The sequence below is a fragment of the Hemibagrus wyckioides genome, linkage group LG13 (assembly GCF_019097595.1).
Source record: "Hemibagrus wyckioides isolate EC202008001 linkage group LG13, SWU_Hwy_1.0, whole genome shotgun sequence".
Lineage (NCBI taxonomy): Eukaryota > Metazoa > Chordata > Actinopteri > Siluriformes > Bagridae > Hemibagrus > Hemibagrus wyckioides.
Genome location: NC_080722.1, coordinates 9,726,580 through 9,748,487, shown reverse-complemented (window position 1 = coordinate 9,748,487; position 21,908 = coordinate 9,726,580). Strand labels below are relative to the sequence as shown.

General features: G+C 39.8%; 1 protein-coding gene across 1 annotated transcript; it reads right to left on the bottom strand.

Moving 5' to 3' along the window:
• Positions 1-24: 24 nt before the first annotated feature.
• rhoq (ras homolog family member Q) lies at positions 25-20,432 on the bottom strand. Its single transcript, XM_058406227.1, has 5 exons — positions 19,973-20,432; positions 19,579-19,637; positions 6,145-6,309; positions 1,430-1,525; positions 25-180 (listed from the first exon to the last, which is right to left on the bottom strand). The coding sequence occupies exons 1-5, from the start codon at positions 20,112-20,114 to the stop codon at positions 25-27; spliced, it is 618 nt and encodes a 205-aa protein (XP_058262210.1). The 5' UTR covers positions 20,115-20,432.
• Positions 20,433-21,908: the final 1,476 nt, after the last annotated feature.

The following is a 21,908-nucleotide window of genomic DNA, read 5'->3' as shown; positions in this document are numbered from 1 at the left end:
CTGAGCTGGTGTGTGACAGGATGCTCACGTGATAAGGCAGCAGTTGATGCACCGTGGACCGAGACGTCGCTTTAACACACCTTTCTTGGGAGCCAGAATGGCGATAATGGCCTCGTCAAACACTGTCTTCAAGCCTTTCTGTGTCAGGGCTGAGCACTCCACGTAACAGCAGGCACCAATCTACACAAACACACACATGCCCACAGAGTTAGAGTTAGATTCAGAAAAGCTCTGCTCTGTTTCACGGACTCCTCTAGTCTGTGCAAAATCTTATAAATTTTAGATCAAATCCACTAGGGTATCGGCTGAACACTTGTCTCAGCAGAGGAGATTAGGCATGAAGAAAATCTGACCTTTCGTACAAAGCAGTTACTAATAGCCAAGCTTACAAATCTACAAAGAAATGTGCAGGATCCTGAATATTACATGTTCCAGATACTGAACATTTACTTTATTTCTTTTAAATATTTCACTATTCTAAAACGTTTTGTTTATTTCCCCATTTTAAATGAAAAACAAACCAAACAAAATCCCAGATTTTCAACATGGTCTCATACAATTTACTTTAATGGTGTAGACATTAAAAACAAAAAAAACCCCAAATTTCTCTGTTAAAAAACTGCTGATAAATGAAGATTGTGATCATTGTAGTATAATTGTCTACAACTACGTGGCTCTGACAGTAATTTTGAAGACAAATCGCATGTTTGTTCTAAATCATTTCTACAGCTAACTAGCAAAGACTTGTATGTTGGATGTGCCACGTGATCCAAAGATAAAAAATAAACTCATATCTGTTGGTTTTTATGACAACATTCATTTAAAATTCATCAGAAAAGACTTGGCACCAGTGCTTTGTAACAGTGTGAAACAAAGCTGCTCCGTTAAGAGGAAGTCTTCAGGATAGAGGAGTTCGCAATGTGATTTCTCAGAAACATGACAAGCTGTGTGGTTTTTTTGTCTTACTTAGGATTTAGTTGGGGGGGGAGAGAGAGACTGGTGTGAGAACAACTGTATAGACACAATAAAATAATGCACAGCATTAAATGAAGCTAAAACAATGATTCCATTATTTTAATAAATAAGAAATTGTAATTATTGGCAACTGGCTGTGGCCTCAGGGGAATAATACACTTTGGGTCATGAGGTTATTGGAAAATAATCCACAGTTTGGGGTAACTGCCTTTGCTTTTTTTTTTTTTTTGGTCACACTGCCCTGTAGTTGATTAGTGTCCTGTAATTTCATGTCCCATCATGTTTCATTCCTTATGTAGGTAACCATAACTTCTAGTTTATTACTAAACCAATTTATCAGAGGAGAGAAAGAAAAAAAAGAAAGAATGAGAAATACAAGCTCTAATTGTTTAAAGCTAAAGGAAAGATATTGGGTGTTTCGATCTAGTTTGAGCTTGTCTTGTTTGTGCCTCACCTCCTTCGCCAGTTTCTGCCCTTGTTCTGTCACTATGGGCTTCTCCTTCACATCATTCAACTTGGTGATAGTCTTGGGGTCATCTCTCAGATCAATCTGTAGCACAGAAGAACAAAAGAAACATGTAAGGAAAGGGAATATGTCAACTTCAATTTCAGCCTCAAACTTTAGAGCACTTTGAAACAAGTTCAAATCTTTTCCTGGAAGCAGCAAGAGGAGCGGGCGGTTAACTACGTGAGCACATGTGGTCTATGCATCTTTATTCTCAGGGCGGTGGACAGGATTCCATATGCTGAGGTTTGTTTTTAGAGCAGAAGGCTCCAGGATATCTGACCCAAAGCCAGATGCTGGCATTCATCTGCACATACTGCCCTTTGCCCTAAAAAACTCCCTTACAGTTGACGGGATGGATCTCCATCTCTTTATATCTTGGCTGGTCAGTTTGGTTTTCATAGTGCTGCTTATGTGGTGCATCATTTAGTCATTTACTCATTTTTGAAACAAATATTCCTATAAAACCTCAGACATTTTTAAGTACAAGGTGTGAAAACAGAACAATAAAATTAACAGCCTTTTTTGATCTACGTGTCTCCTCACAGAGACATTTTGGGGGTGGCTGCTGCAGTTATGTGTAGAGTGTACAGTATGTATTAATTTCACACAGTTTTAATAATAACCATGCCTTGCTAAACGGTTTCAGTGGAAAGCATACACACTATTGTGTACATGGACTGACCATAAAAACAAGCAGTGATTCAAGTGCTGGAAAGAATGTATGAATCATTAATCTTGCTTACATTTACATATCATATGTACGGTATAATTACACAAGGTGATGTCCTTCACTGTGTCAGACTACATCTGCATAATGAACATAGCTTAATTTACTCAGCTGTAGTGTTCCGAGACAATGACTGGAGTATGGAGCTGATTTAGCAGTTATAGTTTAGTCATATGTACAAAAGACAGAATCAGTCTGTCATGTGTCTAATTTCTTTCTGAAATTATAGGTTGCTTAACTGTGGGCTTCATAAACTTCCCTGTCACCTGTCTAAGCTGCCGATTAAGCTGAATTTGTCTCAAAATTTTTCTTTTCAAATGAACAGTAAAAAGTGTTAAAACTATCAAAGATCAGGAAGTCAGAAGAAATTAAACTTTCTAAAAAGAGCTGATATCTGAGTTAGCCCTGATTATATTGTAATAATGACCGATTCTGATTATGTGTCTAATCAGGATTTAAACTATATAATACTTATAATTGTATCTCAAATGTTGAAAAGGAACTGATGAAAATTGGAACAGTCACAAGTACCCTCATTTTCCAGTCACAATGGATTGTACCTGACTAAACAAAAGTTTCGCAAATCAGACTTAGAGCTTCACTAGAGTCTGGGATGTTTTGTTTCTTGACTTTTATTTAAAAAAAAAAAAAAAAAAAAGCAAATAAGACGGACATGGCAAATGACCAAATACACAGCTTTCCCATAGCCTGTCTGCAAACACAAGCGATTATCTTGTTTACACACAACTGAAAGAGTCACACAAAACACTAATAACATTTAAAGATGAATTCTGGTAACTTTTTTTTGAGTGCAATGACTTGCTCCGAAACACTTGTTTGGTTTCTTGATGAAAACCAGCAAATGGAAATGGATATACACAGAAATGTTTATGCAATCAGATTACAACACCTAAGCGTGCAATGGATGGAACATCTAAGGCTGAGACTAGAGGAAAAATGACTAATTTCTACAAAACAATATTATTTTATTATATTTTTTGCACAAGGCTAAAAAGCATTAAGCATTAAACTGCCTCTAATTCACAATATATAAGCAAGAATTTGTGGACACCTGACCATCACAGCCATATGCGCTTCTTGAAAATCCCTTCCTAGATTTTGCTGTTGTACTAATGTCCACTCTTCTGGAAAGGCTTTCCAGTGCCTTTTTAGATTTTGGAACATGGCTGTGTTCATTCAGCCATCAGAGCATTAGAGTGAGGTCAGGCAGAGATGTCAGGCAAGGAGGTCTGATGTGCAGTCAGCGTTTTAATTCATCCCAAAGGTGTTCAGTGGGGTTGGGGTCAGGGCTCTGTGCAGACCACAATACACAAATTCATCGCCTCAGTCCACTTTAAATTTCATATGAAAACGGCAGCAGACTTCGGCTCTTCCCCGTCTTTCACAGCGTGTTCTATTAAAAATATTAAAATGCAAGTCAGTGATTCAGATCACTGCTGTTTAGGCCAGCAGAGAAGGCCTTGCTGGCCCTGACAGTCCACCACTGGTGTAGATGTTCTTTTGTTACAACATCGATACCATTGAGAATTTGCACAGACCTACACAGAGCTTCAGGCAATCATGACGTTCCAGATCTTCTGGACAACCTCTCCCTGGGCAACAGGTGACATCACTTACTCTGTAATGATTAGTTCATCCTAATCTAATGGGCTGTGGCTTCTGAAGGACAATCAATGCTCATTGAACAGGTCTCTCTCAACAGATTATGAGTGAGCAAGTCATTTATAGCCTCACCATGTTTGTCTGTTAGTCAAGCAGATGGATAGTCTAACACAGTATGGCAGAGTTACATAAAGCCAGGTGCTATATTATATACATATATTTATACACACACACACACACACACTTCTCTAAAGGATGGTCTACACAAATAAAATATGATGATCCATGTTTGATGTGTGCAGACCATCCTTTAGAGAAATGATTTGAGAGACCATTGCAGCAGTGTGCAATAAAAACTGATCTACAACTACTAAGCTACTGTGTATAAGGACATACATAAAGCGAAAATCCTGACCTACAATCCCTTACCACACTGACCCTCCCATAATGTGTGTTGATATCATGCTGAGACAAAATCTGGCAAAAGTTCAGCAGAGCTCAAATTTTATGTCAGCTGCTGCATGGGATTACTTTAAAGCAAAAAGACTTTCACTTAACTTCTAAACACTCCTTGTATTCGCTGATATATCAAATGTTATTACGAAATTTATAGGAATTAAAGAGTCAATGCCCGGGTGGTGCAATGCTGCCCGATATGAGTTACTGTTATCACCCTTTTTGATTATTTTCTTGCAGCAGCATTCCCTGAAGTGTTTAAACCACCACAGTTTGCAAACAAATGCAATTTCTGTTTTATTAAAAATGCCACATTGTGCAATTTATCCACTTATAGTTATATAATGCTGTGGAATGCCTTTGAAGAAGTTCGTTTCTGTTATCACTTTCTTATAAAAGCTATAAAGCACTCATTGAGACTCTTTTCTACAAGGCCACATTAATGTTTCCTCATAGAAACCTTCACAGTATCAATAATGACAATAAAGTGTCTGTCACTATACTGAACTCATCTCAATTTTATTTATATGGCACATTAAGGACACAATTAAGACATTTTAAAATGACAAGCACCATCAACACACATTAACAACATGAAAAGCTGCATATACAAAGTGCAATTAATATCAGAACCAATATCTCCAGTACTCAGGGTTCTGCTAATTCAGATATACAGATACAGGATACAGACCTAAAAGTCTCCACTGGGGCCAAATAAATATATAGATGGAGAGTATCACATAATTTAGGAGCAAATACAGAGAATAAAACCCTTTGACTTTTGTTTAGACTGGGGGCAGCCAATAACATATGATTTCTAGACCTCCGAGACCTAGACAAATTAGGAGACCTAGACAAGGTTAGGAGAACTGAAATATAATGTGGAGTCTGGTTGTGCAGTGTTTTAAAAACAAAGAAATCTTAAACTCGGTTCAAAACTGAACCAGCAGCCAATGAAGAGAAAAATACAGTATGTATACTGCCTTCTACTATATACTATATACACTGATCAGCCATAACATTCTGAGCCCTGACAGGTGAAGTGAATAACACTGATCATCATCTCATCATGGCACCTGTTAGTGGGTGGGATATATTAGGCAGCAAGTGAACATTTTGTCCTCAAAGTTGATGTGTTAGAAGCAGGAAAAATGGGCAAGCATAAGGATTTGAGCGACTTTGACAAGGGCCAGATTGTGATGGCTAGACCACTGGATCAGAGCATCTCCAAACTGTAGCTCTTGTGGGGTGTTCCCAGTCTGCAGTGGTCAGTATCTATCAAAAGTGGTCCAAGGAAGGAACAGTGGTGAACCGGTGACAGGGTCATGGGCAACCAAGGCTCACTGATGCACGTGGGAAGCTAAAGCTGGCCCGTGTGATCCCATCCAACAGATGAGCTACTGTTGCTCAGATTGCTGAAGAAGTTAATGCTGGTTCTGATAGAAAGGTGTCAGAATACACAGTGCATGGCAGGTCAGGGCTGTTTTGGCAGAAAAGGGGGACCAACAGAATATTAGGCAGGTGGTCATAATGTTATGCCTGGTTAGTGTATACTATTAAGCCATGATGGTATGAAATGCCTTCTGACCAATCAGAATGGAGCACTGAGCAGCACTATGGTATAAGATTCTGTAAAACCGATTCACTCAAAATGTAAACTAAAATTTAGTTTTGAATTCTGACACTTTAAATGCAACTACACAACAGTTCTGGTATTAAACTGGTGTCAGATTCTATGCTCAATATGGGTGACTACTGTTCATGTGATTTCCTTAAAAATAGCCATAAGCGTCACGGCAGTCCAGTTTGATAGCGAAATTCTCAAATGGACACTTTTAAAGGGGAAGGAGAATACCTGAGTGCCAATGAGCAGGTAGGGGACGTTGGGTGCATACTCCTGCAGCTCAGGGACCCACTCCTCCCTCACGTTCTGGAAACTGGCTGGATTCACCACCGAGAAACAAATCAGGAAGACATCCGTCATGGGGTAAGACAAAGGACGGAGGCGATCATAGTCCTCCTATGGAGGAAGAACAATAGCATAATCACATGAGCATGTTTGGATACAAAAGTGGCCTTTTTTTAACTGTGTAAAGGCTTACAAACCCACTCTGATAAATCAATACAGGAATTCTCCAGCGTTTTTCAACATAATCTCGTTAATATCTACCACATCTGTTGTGTAGGTGTGATTACCACAGAAGACACGTTCTTATTCTATCCCTAAGATTACTGAGAAAACAATGAGAAATGTGTTCACTCAATACTCATCTACAATGGAAGTGTAACAGCAGATGTACCTTTGTAGGTTTTCACTAACACAGTCAGATTGTAAACTGAAATCTAAACATGTCCTTTCAGCGACTCGACTCCATGTACAGAGGGAAACGTGGATATGTGTTAGTTGTGTAGTTCTGATGGTACATCAATAACATAAATCCTTTGAGAAAGTAATCTGAATGATTTTTACTCCAGTATTGGAAAGGTTAGATAAAACTCAATGGAGAATGTCTGCCTCATCCTAAAACCTTTATGTAAGAGTAAAACACTGAACACAGGCCTAAAACACTAGACAATTTCTTTAAGACAAAGAATCGAAGAGCCTGATTTTATATTGATCACAGAGCAGACGTTAATCTGATTTAGATTAGAAATTATCACCTAGATATTTGTGTTTTAATTCATTCAGGCTGAAGGAAGAGTGTAAAAGGAAAGTGTTCTTAGGAAACCAGAGACTGCAGACACTATAGACGATAAGCCTGGATTTACAGGGAACATGTGACTGATATTTTTGGTACCATGTGATGTGTGTGTGTGTTTATAGGAGTTATTCATGGCTCTTATTTCAAGTCTGAGCATCTCCACTGTATCAATGTGTGCGCCTCTGGCCATGCAAACATCACTGGAGAAACGTTTCATTAAGTGACAGACTCTTGTCAGCACCGGCCCAGCGCTGCTCTGAGGCATAAAGCTGAGACTGCTTCATTTAAAGAACTGAAGCTCTGCACTGCTTCTGTGGAAACATACATGCATCATCTTCATCGTAATTGGTGAATCGACCTCTAAACAGCTGACGGTCATACTTATTACTGATGTCCCTTTTTTGAGCAATGCTGCCCTTCTGTTTCTTCAGAACAAAACATGTGACCTCATCGAGCCTCGGCGACACCAGCTCCCTGCACCGAGTCATGTCGTCCAAAGGTCAAAGACATATGAGTCTCATTATTTTTACACAGAGCAGACCTGTGCAGACCGCTACTACAGTCATTCAAAAAGCAGAATACTACAAACTACAATTTTTTTTTTGCTTTTCTAGTGGCTCTAAGAGCAAAGAAGAATGGTCCTGTTCATAATCCTATCATGTTTATTAGAACAAAACTGTATGGAGCAGGTGTTTCTGTGGTGTGACCACACATATATGCGTGTCTCAGTGGGCCAGTGGTGTTATAAATATACCCCTCAACTGTTTCTTTGGCCTGTTGAAACATTCTGGAGGGAGGGAGAGCGGAGTATTAGTTACAGCTGGCCTCTACTCAGACAAACCCATCATCCGCCCACCAGATCTCTCTGGATCATTCGCTAGAACTCGGGTTTGTGATGCGGTGCATGATCTGCAAGGGTTATAAAATTCATTAGCTCACCGATAGTAAAGTTCAGATGTATTCCGACACCCAGATTTAAAAACCACTGGTTTAATAGGCTATTAGATGAATACCTCACCACCCTGGTTCGCCCTGTAGCAGGTTAGCAGTGTTAGATCTCGTTAATAATGAAATATAAGACATTTCTGAGGCTGTGTGTAGTGTGCGTGCTCATCTAGCTCTTTTAAAAGCTGAGGGAAATGTACTGGAACAAAAGAAAGACAGCAGTCTAATGCAGTGAACCTGGAAACACCCTTTCCTCTGTGGCTTAAGCATTACCATAAAGCGCTCTCTCTTTCTCCCTCTCCAACAACTGCAGCTCGCCTCATACAGCTCACAGCTTGCAAAGCTCACACAGATCAGCACACACACCAGCACTCTCAAAGCTCGCCTTCTCCACAATAGTGTCGTTTGTAAACTGCACTCCCACACATGCAGACGTTTCTGTGCCAGGTACAGTAGCGGTAATTTGATTACAATCCAGGGTGCCAAAACTGTTATTATTTTTTTAATTTCTATATCCTGCATTATAGTTTGCCCAAATGCACATTTAAAGTATTTCCAGTTGTGATTATTTCCCTCCACAAACGTTTATCGGGCATGCGTTATAATTTTGCACAGCAATACGTCAAAGAAGCTGTCTCTAATGTATAGGAATTTGGCGCTTTCTATAACTCCTAAATACTCGCCAGTGCACAGAGACACATACCCACAGTGATGTTTAATATGGATGCGGAATTGAATGTCTATGTGGGATACGCAGGAGTGTGTTACCTTTCCTGCTTCTACAGCTCCTCAGAGATCAGTTTCTGTTTCCACACGCACATTATCCACAAACACGCACACAAATCAACGCCTCCCCTACCGTCCTCTCCCACCTCTGCCCTAGTCTTTTAAATTGGCTTTCCATTTACAAAGCTTGTGCTGAGCTTGAGCATGATTCTGACGAAAACAAAGGTTGGTAGAGAGAAAAAGAGAAAGAGGCGTTTCATGTAATAAATCATTCAACTCACGGACCACTGCTCAGTGCATACGTGTGTCTGTCACTGCAGCTGAACACTCAGCGTTTACACTGAACCATCGTCAAAGTGGGGAAAAATTTTAAATATGGTGGTAGGACACATGTTTGTGAAGCCAGTAAGCCTTCGAGCCCATCATATACATGTAATAGCTTAATTAATGCAAAAGATTAAAAAATGATCCCCCAAAATTATTAAGATAATCTCACATTTACTGCTTTATTAATTCCAGTTCCAGCTCCAATTGTTAAACTGCAGTGTGAAGCTCATGAATGAAATTTTAAGTGGTATAACAGTATCAATCAATGCCAAGGCAGAGTTAGTGTTTTGTGCTGGAGGTCGTAACAGCAGACCAGGCATGTACATGTATACTGCCTCTGGGTGTGACACGAACAAACGCAGACTTTCATTCAGACTGAGCCTCCGGATATGAACAAACGAGACTATTAACACTGATGTTAAAGAATTGCACTATGCATTTTTTTAGAGCCAAAAAAGTACTGATGTAATGCCAAAAACAGAACAGACATACGTTTGGGGCAGTGATTTTTTAAATAAGAGAAGCATAGCAAGCTGTCAGCAGACAAGGCCAGTAGGCAAGTAAATGCGCTTGGTTATATCCCAGCACAGTTAAATCAATCAACTTTACTGTACCAAGAGAGCTAAAAAAGATGAATTTTGAATGAAATCAATTTTGGGCATTCTTCTGCCCTCTTGGGTCTCAGTCTTTCTTTTTTATAATAAGTAGTAAGAGCATGAAAAGTCTTCAAAATCAAGTCAACATTAGCAGAGGTGTCAGATTAGTTAACGGCTTACTATAGCCATGTACATTTTGCTGAAATAATTATTGCTATAATAATTAGAGATTTGTAAGCTAGCTAGACCTATGAAAATGAACACACACATTATATATATATATATATATATATATATATATATATATATATATATATATATATAAATAAATATTACACATACAGCTCTGGAAAAAAAAAAAACACTGCCCAATCTCTAGATTTGAACCCTATTGAAAACCTCTATACATATACTGAATACCCTATATATATATATATATATATATATATATATATAAATATATATATATATATATATATATATATATATATATATATATATATATATATACACCACTACTTTAGCTCTGAGCACTGTGTTTGACTGACTGGAGGGTGGTTATGGGGATCAGCCTCTATGGATCCCAAGCTGTCATATGGAGAAGCCGTGCATCCATATGGAACAGAAATGGATTTACAAAGAGTGTCCTCTCCAATAAACATTTTTATCTGTGCAAAATCCACTAGCCTGTACACTCACTGACTCCTAGTAAAGCTGTGTATCCGAGCAAAGACCAAAATAACTTTAAAAGCCAGTTGTCCAGTGAACTCTAATCTCTGCACCAGTGAACCTGAATCTGCTATAAAATCCCACTAAAGCAACACATCAATGACTTCCATCCTTTCAACTACGATGGACATTTTTATGCAAGGTGTGCTGTCTGTCAAAACAGTTTGCATTAAACGAACAATATTTCTGGGAATATTCTGATTCATTAAAAAAACTGAATTTGATCAAAAGTAATGAATAATACTCTCACTTTTGTATGCCTTTATGTTAATGAGGGTGAAAATTTAACTAAAACCAGCTGACATGAAACTGTGGAAACTTGAAGCAAACTAATTACTGAATTAACTAAATTAATGTACATTTAAAGAGGTGTTCAGGGAAACTAGGGGAAAAAAGTACACCAAATATCCATTCTGTTGTAAATGTCAGGCAGCTATTAGAGCAGATACAGAGTGGGAGATACTGCAGCGGTGTAAGCCAACAGGAACAGGTGCGCTTGTAAAAGTAAAATACAACCCAATTAGATGTTTTTTCCTCCACACAGTCTTGCTAACAACTACACTATATTTCAGCTTAATAGAAAAATAATGTCATTTTATTCTTTTCACAGTTTATTTTAAAAACAGAACCACTTCCACTCCTGGCTAGTTGGGTTTACGTCAAACTCCAGGTACTTCTTAGACCTTGTCCATGCACTACACCCGCCGGTCTATGCATGCATCTAGTTGCCTCCGTCTGGTCAGTCAATCCCTCCAAGAAAATTGTTCCTTCATTGTTGGTTTTGTTTATCAGCATGCACTGCTGTAAATCTGTCATTTGCTGTGAAGTGGTAAATGGGTCAACTTTCTGCTCAGTCTTTCATTACTGATGGCGCTTAGTTCCTTATATAAGACAGCTATATTTACACCCCTGCTCCGGCAAACAAGCAAAGAAGAAAAAAAAAGTCAAGGCAGAAGATGAAATGCTATGGAGATGGTAACTAGTAGAAGAAAGATGGGTGGGCGTGGGAGAATTCGGAGCTGTTATCCAAAGAGAATAATTCATGCCTGTATTTACTCAGCCTGTGCAGATTAATTGAGGCTTGCTGGCACTTTAGCCTGCGCATATATACACACATGAACATCTTAGCTAAGGCTTTCACTTATCTTCTATTAAAGCGAGTGGGTGCCATGGTGTGATGCTCGAGGCTTCCTGCACCTGGGATTACACACACTCTGCATGTGCTAACATCTTTGTGCACCACTGAAACCCCAATCAGACCCCCACCCCAACACACACACACACACACACACACACACACACACTAAGAATGATCAGCTGTGATTGGTCTGGCTGGTCTGACTCATCTGCCCTGTCTTCAATGACTGAGGGTTTAAGGAAAGTGTCTGTGTGAGAGAACAAAATCAATCATCATCCTTCTTTCCTTCCAGAGAGCCAAAGTAGATTTTCATCCCTTCAGGAATTCGAGTGCAGAGCAGTTCAGAAAGAGGGAGTGATCAGGAGGAGATTGTGTGAGGAAGGAAAAGATAAGCAGTCTGGAAATCTGAAAATCTCTAAAGACATTTTCAAAACCTAAAGGCTGTGAAAGTGTTCTGCCTTCTCAGAAAGTCATCACTGCACCAACAGAAGCCAGGGGAGTTCACCTGAGTGAAAGCAGAACACGACTGCAGCTGTTATTACATGGCAATATTTAGCTGATGTGAGAAAATTATTATTATTTTTCTTATTATTATTTTTAATACACATCTTTATCTTTTGAAATATGAATTGGGGAAACCTTGAGTTCTGAATTTGATCGCACTTTGTATGTGCCTGTTTTTGTTGGAGTTTATAATGTTGTTAATGTTTGTTGATGGCATTTGTCATTTTTCTCGTTTTCAATATCATATTTGTGAAGCACTTTGGTCAACCCTGTTTTTAACTGTGCTATAATACAATGGAGTTTGTTATGATTACTACTACTGTTAAATTAAAAGTTTAGGTGCTTAATGTAGGTCTATTGATTCCTATGGGTACTGTGATAAGAAACTTTCATTTTTTATAGGACCATTTGTCAGGTTGTTGTCTATTTGTAAAAAGAAAAAATAAGGCCGTAAATACACCCTTACTAGTCTCTCTCTCTCTGATCAGACATAACATTATGACCATGTGCCTAATATTGTGTTGGTTCCCCTTTTGCTGCCAAAATAACTCTGACCTTTCTATCAGAGTCAGCATTAACTTCTTCAGCAATTTGAGCAACAGTAGCTTTTCTGTTGGATCTGCCAGCCATAGCTTCCCACATCCATCAATGAGCCTTAACCGCCTATTACCCTGTCTCTGGTTCTCCACTGTTCCTTCCTTGAACCAATTTTGATAGATACTGACCACTGCAGACCATTAACACCCCACAAGAGCTGCAGTTTTGGAGATGCTCTGATCCAGTTGTCTAGCCATCACAATCTGGCCCTTGCTCAAATCCATATGCTTGCCCATTTTTCCTGCTTCCAACACATTTGAGATCAAAATGTTCACTATGCCACCCACTAACAGGTGCTATGATAAGGAGATAATCAGTGTTATTCACTTCACCGGTCAGTGCTCATAAAATGTTATGCCTGATCTTTGTAGGTGTATATAGTACAAAAGACAAAAAAAGTTAAAATTTAGATTTTTTATGAAGAATAAATATATAAAACACACAGATATACACTATATTGCCAAAAGTATTCGCTCACCCATCCAAATAATCAGAATCAGGTGTTCCAATCACTTCCATGGCCACAGGTGTATAAAATCAAGCACCTAGGCATGCAGACTGTTTTTACAAACATTTGTGAAAGAATGGGTCGCTCTCAGGAGCTCAGTGAATTCCAGCGTGGAACTGTGATAGGATGCCACCTGTGCAACAAATCCAGTCGTGAAATTTCCTCGCTCCTAAATATTCCACAGTCAACTGTCAGCTGTATTATAAAAACGTGGAAGTGTTTGGGAACGACAGCAACTCAGCCACGAAGTGGTAGGCCACGTAAACTGACGGAGCGGGGTCAGCGGATGCTGAGGCGCATAGTGCGAAGAGGTCGCCAACTTTCTGCAGAGTCAATCGCTACAGACCTCCAAACTTCATGTGGCCTTCAGATTAGCTCAAGAACAGTGCGCAGAGAGCTTCATGGAATGGGCTTCCATGGCCGAGCAGCTGCATCCAAGCCATACATCACCAAGTGCAATGCAAAGCGTCGGATGCAGTGGTGTAAAGCACGCCGCCACTGGACTCTAGAGCAGTGGAGACGCGTTCTCTGGAGTGACGAATCGCACTTCTCCATCTGGCAATCTGATGGACGAGTCTGGGTTTGGCGGTTGCCAGGAGAACGGTACTTGTCTGACTGCATTGTGCCAAGTGTAAAGTTTGGTGGAGGGGGGATTATGGTGTGGGGTTGTTTTTCAGGAGCTGGGCTTGGCCCCTTAGTTCCAGTGTAAGGAACTCTTAATGCTTCAGCATAAGAAGACATTTTGGACAATTCCTTGCTCCCAACTTTGTGGGAACAGTTTGGAGCTGGCCCCTTCCTCTTCCAACATGACTGTGCACCAGTGCACAAAGCAAGGTCCATAAAGACATGGATGACAGAGCCTGGTGTGGATGAACTTGACTGGCCTGCACAGAGTCCTGACCTCAACCCGATAGAACACCTTTGGGATGAATTAGAGCGGAGACTGAGAGCCAGGCCTTCTCGTCCAACATCAGTGTGTGACCTCACAAATGCGCTTCTGGAAGAATGGTCAAAAATTCCCATAAACACACTCCTAAACCTTGTGGACAGCCTTCCCAGAAGAGTTGAAGCTGTTATAGCTGCAAAGGGTGGACCGACATCATATTGAACCCTATGGATTAGGAATGGGATGTCACTTAAGTTCATATGCGAGTCAAGGCAGGTGAGCGAATACTTCTGGCAATATAGTGTATAAACACACTTTATAGAGAAAGTTAGGCAAATAAGAAAATTACCATAAAAAAGCAAACGCAGGTTTCCCCTAATGTTCTGACTTTCACAAATTATTTCATGGGTAATTGGATGCAAAATCAGCTTTTTTGCTTGTGGGCCCTGGCTTTAATGTAAATAAATAAATACTTACATTTTTTTTTGTGGTTGAATCTTGGATTCTAGTTAGCATATAAGCCATTTGGGATTTGAAGGGATTTAATTAAAAAAGTTAAGAGGGAATTTTCATGTAGTCTTGGAGAGGTCTACAAAATACATCATCTAGCTACATAAGTGATAATCATGTGTATGATCAAACATTAGTGTGATAATCCTTGGTTAACAAAATCTTAAATGATCTCAGCCACATCTTAAATGTGCAGTAACAGTAGGTCTGCTCAGATCTCAGTATGGTAAGAGACCGAGGGTGAGAAAGAGAATTATAAGGCAGAAATAGAAATCAGGACATTATGAACACCATCACCAGTTATAATTTGGAGTTTATCCTCCTGTTCTTTTCAGAGGAAGAGAGGATTCACCTCCCTCGTTTTTCGGCACTCTCCCAGATTGCTGGATCGCTCCACATGTCACAACCAATCAGCCAGTGTACATGAAGTCATACATCCAGACGTCTAACGAGCTGAGCGAAGTCGGTTTCCAGCCACACAAGAAATTACGAGCAAGAGACGATGTTTCTAACATGATCCCAGACAGCTGGAATATCACTGCTACTTCGCTGCTTAGCTAATCATCGGTTTCTGTTTTCCGTAAGCTCTATAGCCCTGTTCAGCATGGAACAGACAGTTTAATGTGGTTCCACGCAGCAGGGCAGAGTTTTGTGAGATAAATCGAGGTCTGTCTGAGGTTTTTTAATCAGCTTGCTGTGGGAATATGATGGAGTGCAGAGAACAGCACAGTTCATCTATCACCAACTAACAGGAACAACCAGCCCAGGAGCAAAGAGATGTGTACCGAGAAACACCAGAGACATCAAAATGCCCAGTTCTACTAAACACATTACTCAGTATTGTGAAAATCATGAGGTTTCTTGTATAAAAGTTTCAGCAAAGAAGCACTATAACCGACTTGTCTGAGAGTCCTGACTTGCTTCCACACACTGGGCTTTTCATAGAGTACGTAAGGTTGGAGGCATATTGAAGAACTTGAACTACTGCCATATCAACTAATAACCCTCATAACTTGTACTTATGAAAGCAGAACATAAGCACTCAAGAAAGCATTTAATTGGATGCTAATACAGTGCACGCCCACGAGTCCCGACTATACCACACTCCCGGCAAATCGATTGCTAACTGGCAACGTCTGTATTTATATTGACGAAATCTAAAGAGGAAATTTAACAGCCAATCCATACATGGCATGTTTTTAGGAAGTGGGAGGAAAACAGAGAACTTTAAAGAAATACATGCAGATACAAACATACATAACACTGCACAGACACTATCCCAAGCTGAGGATGGAAAAATTAATTTTTATGTAAATATGTTCGTTGTTGGTTCTGTTTGTTGTTACATTGTGGTATGAGTAACTAAGGAGAAGCATTTCACTATGTCACAAGTATGTAATATGTACATGACAAATATTTAATATTGGAGCCCACTAATATGAAATCTCTCAAATGATAATATCTCAAAAGATACATCCTGAGGACACAAGGGCACATCCCACAGATGGTCGATTGGATTGTGATCTGGGGAATTTGAAGGCCAAGTCAACACCTCAAACTCGTTGTTGTGCTCATCAAACCATTCCTGAAACATTTTTGCTTTGTAGTAAAGCACATTATCCTGCTGAAAGAGGCCACAGCCAACAGAGAATACCGGGTGTACATGGTCTGCAACAATGCTTAGGTAGGTGGTACGTGTCAAAATAACATCTACATTGATGGTAGGACCCAAGTTTTTCCAGCAGAACATTGCCCAAAGCATGGCACTGCCTCCGTCAGCTAGCCTTCTTCCCATAGTGCATCCTTGTGCCATGTGTTTCCCAGGGAAGCGACACACACACACCCAGCCAAACCACTAACAGGTACCATGATGAGGAGATAATCAGTGTTATTCACTTCACCTGTCAGTGCTCATAATGTTATAGATGATCGGTGTAAGTGTCTATACTACCAAAAGACAAAAAAAAAAAGTTTCAATTGTGATTTTTTATGAAGAAAAACACTGTACATTTACATCAGTAGCAAATACAATAAAATACATTCAGAACGACATAAAACATCTTCAGACACCATTCTGGGCACCACATTTTCACCCCGTGCTGCTTGTGATGGTCCAAATGAATAAAGAAATGTTTGGCAACTAAAATATAAACTTGGAAAGAATGCGCCATACAAAACAAAGCACCATTGTGTAAGATATTTGTCCTGTGTCCTGATGCATGTGCGCATGTGTATAAGAGTGAGGGACTGAAGACTGTCTGAGCTGAGAGAGCATGCATTACACTACCAAAGCCAAAACCTCCAGCTGCTTTGATCACTCCACAAGCAAACTCTGTGGCTGAAACAAACCATGTACTCTGGTCCAACAAACAAGTATATACAGCACATTCATCATCTAGATTAGTATACAGAACGTTTTTAAGTTAGTTTATACAGGAGACTGTATAAGTAATGAATAAATACATTGTGCTTATGATCAACAACTGGGTGGTGTGAAGTATTTTTTTCATTTTTAAACACCGCAATTTTTATTTATTTAAAAAAAAAAAAAACTTTTAAAACAAGTTAGATTGTTTAGTTAGGAACAGCTTTGTCTGTTAAACGAATGTCTCATTACAGAAAGCTTCACCCCTGCAAACGTTATGCTTTTACTTTATCAAATAACACTTTCCTATTTTAATTCATTTTATTGTTAAATATAGTGAGAAACTACTATATAAATCACTGTCAGACAGTTTTTTTTCAGTATAAATGACAACATAGAATGAGTTTGTTTTCAGCTATAAGGAAATTTAGACACTTTTTAACCAATCGGTATTGAGAACTCTAGGTCTGTAATATAAATCTGAATGCTAACGGTTTTAAACTTAAAGGAAATGACATTAAAAGTGTCCATGATGTAAACAATAAGGTCACTGTATGCGAAATCCTTTTGCTAAACACTGATGTGATGTACACCAAAAGGATGGTTGTTTGTAGCTAGGCTGGAGAACACAATATTGTAATATCCAGTTATGAAAAATTTAGCATTTAGCATTAACGTTTGCGGACAAAGAAAAAGATCTATATAAAAGAACTCTTCGGTTTGTGGAGATGCAGTTGCCAAAACAATATTTTATTAAGTTAAAAGGTGTTACATCCAAAATGTTTGTCTAATCTACTGCTAAATATAAAGGCTAATCAGAAGACACTGCTAGAGAACCAATTTGTTCTAGTTAGCAGCCATCAGTTTTCTCCAGACAATAAGCAACTATATAATGTAACTTGAAGTAAAATTTACAAACAAGCTACTTAATTTACAAAGCCTTTACACGTCCAGCTCCCCAGTGTAAAAGCTCATTAACAGTGGGCCGGAAAAACTAGCTCACTAATAACTCGGTTAGGAACAGGGCTGCCTCAGTATGTGCGTAGCTAGTTAAGCTAAACACTGAGGTGCTAACCATTTTTATGCAGAGACACGTGTACACACTGATAATCGATATGAGAAGTTGTGAGAAGAGCCTGGGAGCATAAGACGGATCTTACCAGGCTGTGTTTAGTGCCAGCTGATGTTAAGCAATGTGAACTGTACTATGTGCGTTTATTTATTTTTTTCTTTTAATGCAACTGTAACATTTCTGTGGAAACTTTCTACCACTGTCATTGTCAGCTAAAACTGTCCTATCATTTGTTTCACAATCCATTCTATACATTCCATAATCCAACTTTTAGCTATGTTTTTTAGTACATTTCTTGCACTCAAAAAGTATACAATTTATGCATCTCACAGATTTTAGCACAAAAACTCTCCTTGGCTCTTGGCCAGGTTTGCAGACACACCCTCTCATTTCTCATCTAAGCAGGGCCTCTGCGCATCTGATCAATCTCAAAGCCTGTAGTGACTTTTAAGCGAATGCAGCTGTGCGAGCACGGGGCAGCATTTGAGTTGCGCCCGCTTTGAAATGAAACCCCAGCTTTTGGCCCTTCATGACCTTTCTGCAACATCTGGCCCAATCCTCACATTTTCATTCCTCCATTTCCAGCACCCTTTAAAGTGCTCTGAATGAAAAATAGCAGCCATGTCAGATCCAACTTTTGGCTTTGCTCTGGAGAAAAGCCTGGGTCTCAGAGCTCCTCGTGTAGTGCACTCTCAGCACAGTGCAGCAGATCTGCTTCTATTCACATAGCTCATGCTTCCTCAGCCACCTCATTAGAGCAGCAGACCCACAGAGATCCGTTTCTCTAAAGCAGCCCACCTTCTAAGAACGGAAAGAAAGCTTCCTCTCTAACCCTGAGAGCAGGCGCTCCTGATTAGTGCTCTCAACTGTTTCACTCCTTTGGATCCTCATTTTGGATCACATGGCTGCACTTTTGCTTTCACTCCTCCTAGATTTACACTCAAAGACTAATTATATGTTTTTTTAATGCGACTGAACTTGTTTGCAGTCACAGACGTGAAAGCAAATCCTGCCAGACCTCCTTATGATCACACCACAGATTTACTGTATGCATGTTTTTCCACATGCACATATACACCATAACAGGAATCAGAGCCATTGGTGTTTTATTTTAGTTTTTTTATAATCCCATCCTGACTTGTATTACACTGTTAATAGAGCTTTTTCCCCATAGTTTTATTAAAACTGCAGTTAGATCCACTTTATTTATTTACCTTTTGCCAAGTTACTGAGGTTTAAATTGATTTTCCTCAATTCAATTGACTATAATAAGCAACAGCTTTAACATCTAGCAACTATGATAGCGATTTCCTCCATTGTAATGTGATTTAAAAATAATTTAATAATAGTAAAAAAAAATTGCCTGCACATCACTGACAGGGTTGAGACCGAATGCTGAAAAGCTTATGAAAGTATAAAGATGAGGAAAGAAAGAAACTCAATACCAGATTTCATATCATTATATTTTAAAGAAAATATTACATTTGACTGATCGGTTGAAAATACCTGGACTATATGAATACAGCTCCAGCACCTGTTGAGTGACTCAGATTGCACCATTTTAAGAAAGTATTAGGTGCCAGATTTTAAGACACAGATGTGCATAACAGTGTAGGTGTTCTTATTGAATTATATCCTGAGATAAGATGAAACAAAGAGACAGGGAGATGGATTTTGTTCATACCTGACCAGCAGTGTCATACAGCCCAAGAAGATACTGCTTTCCCCCAACTGTCACACTCACTGCAAAATCAAACATGCAATAGTTACTTTACTAAAACATGTGACGATCCAGATACTGTAGTGTCATGAGGAATAATGATGTGACTGGCATGTGAGGGAGGAAGTGTGGCGAAACACATCAGCTGCCTTCCCCGAAGCCCACAGGTGTTTTCGATCAGAGGAAGCACGAGACAATGAAAGCCACAAAATAACACACCATACCACACACGTTCGCGCTCGCGCATACACGGATTCTTTTCAGCATTTTCTTACGCACAGATAGACAGAAGGTCGTGCATGGTAGGAACGCCATGTAACTGCATGGCTCAAAGTCATGCAGTGATCCCAGAACTTACCTGCGTAATGATCAAACACAGTGGGCACATATTCCTCGGGAAACGCGTCGTTGGCGTAGCTCATCAAGAGGCAAGTTTTGCCGACGGCGCCGTCGCCGACCACCACACACTTCAACATGATCGCACCGGTCCCGTTGGCCATGACACACAGCACATCATCATCATCATGGTCAGCTCCTGATCCGTTTCCCCTCGCCGTTAAAGAGCTGCTTCAGCCTGACTCACCGCCTCACACGCCGTCTCTCCTCCTTCTCCTCCTCCTCCCCTCTGCGTTTTCCCGTCTTCAGATGCCCCCACACACCCTGTGCTCTCTAAACCACTGCTGTCCCCATAACCGCCCTTTCTGTGCTTCTCAACACCTTTCTCTATTGTTCTACTTTGCCTACTTTCTAAATACAAAATCGGTCTCCTCTGACTCCACGAGCTCAGCTCACTCTGCACACACGGGCGGGGGGAAGAACTCCGGAACAAGGGATCAAGTCAAAGTACAAGTCTAACACTTGAGCGCAACAAACTTAAGGCAAAGCTTCAAAAATACACCGATCAGCCGTAACGTTCCGAGCACAGGTGAAGTGAATAACACTGACGATCTCCTCATCATGGCACCTGTTAGTGGGTGGGATATATTAGGCAGCAAGTGAACATTTTGTCCTCAAAGTTGATGTAAGAAGCAGGAAAAATGGGCAAGCGAGTTTGACAAGGGCCAAATGGTGATGGCAAGACAACTGGATCAGAGCATCTCTAAAACTGTAGCTCTTGTGGGGTGTTCCCGGTCTGCAGTGGTTAGTATCTATCAAAAGTTGTCCAAGGAAGGAAAAATGGTGACAGGGTCATGGGCGGCCAAGGTTTATTGATGCACGTGGGGAGCGAAGGCTGGCCCATGTGGTCCAATACAACAGATGAGCTACTTTTGGTCAAATTGCTAACCAGTTAATGCTGGTTCTGATAGAAAGGTGTCAGAATGCACAGTGCATGATGGGTCAGGGCTGTTTTGGCAGCAAAAAGGGGGACCAACACAATATTAGGTAGGTGGTCATAATGTTATGCCTGGTCAGCCTATATGTGGCAGCTCTTACAGCAGAGATACCCAGTTTTATCCACAAAGGGCTGGTGTGGGTCCAGGTTTCCAAACCAATCAAGCTTGATCCTGATTCCACCTGTTTAATCAGTTGATCTTGGCTTTCAATAGACTCAGGTGTGGCTTCTGCTTGGTTGGAATGAAAACCTGTGCCCTGGAAAACACTGGACACCCCTGTGTTAAAGTGACTCAAAAAACCAGTTGCTAGAATAGAAATCAGTGGCTGGAATGGAATTTGTGCATGTTCTAAATCATGCAGCTTGTGAATCCTTTTTTAAATTCTAAATTTTGTGGTAGGTTACACCCAATGTCAAACAAACTTATAAAAACTAACAATCATAAAAACTAAGTTTGTAATCTTAGTGAATTGAGTGAATATATTATAAATGATTACACTTTATTGATAAAATGAGTTCTGAGTTTGCATTTTTAAAATATTTTCATTTTTTTTAAATAAAAAATAGTACTCCTACTCATTCTTCACGGTTTTATTTATCTTAATTGTTCCAAAATATTCTTTCAGATGATCACATCTTGTGCTGATGTGACTAAAAAAGGAATATGCATGCATTTTATATAGCTAAAAGCTACAGTTTTATCACTAAAGGGTAAGAGAGAAATAATTGAATTCATAATTTGTGATCTATATTATTTTTAATATACCAAACAACTTTTTTCCAATCACTAGCAAAATATTCCTAAGGCTGTGATTTTTCTCATGCCAGTTCATCAACGTGAATGTGACCAGTGTAATTTGTAGAGGATCCCTAACTCCTGCTTGCAGTCCAATCAGCTGGGAGTGGGTGGGCTGGGTAGGGATGCGCTGCTGTATCACTTTTGACAGCCACTGCAGAAGTC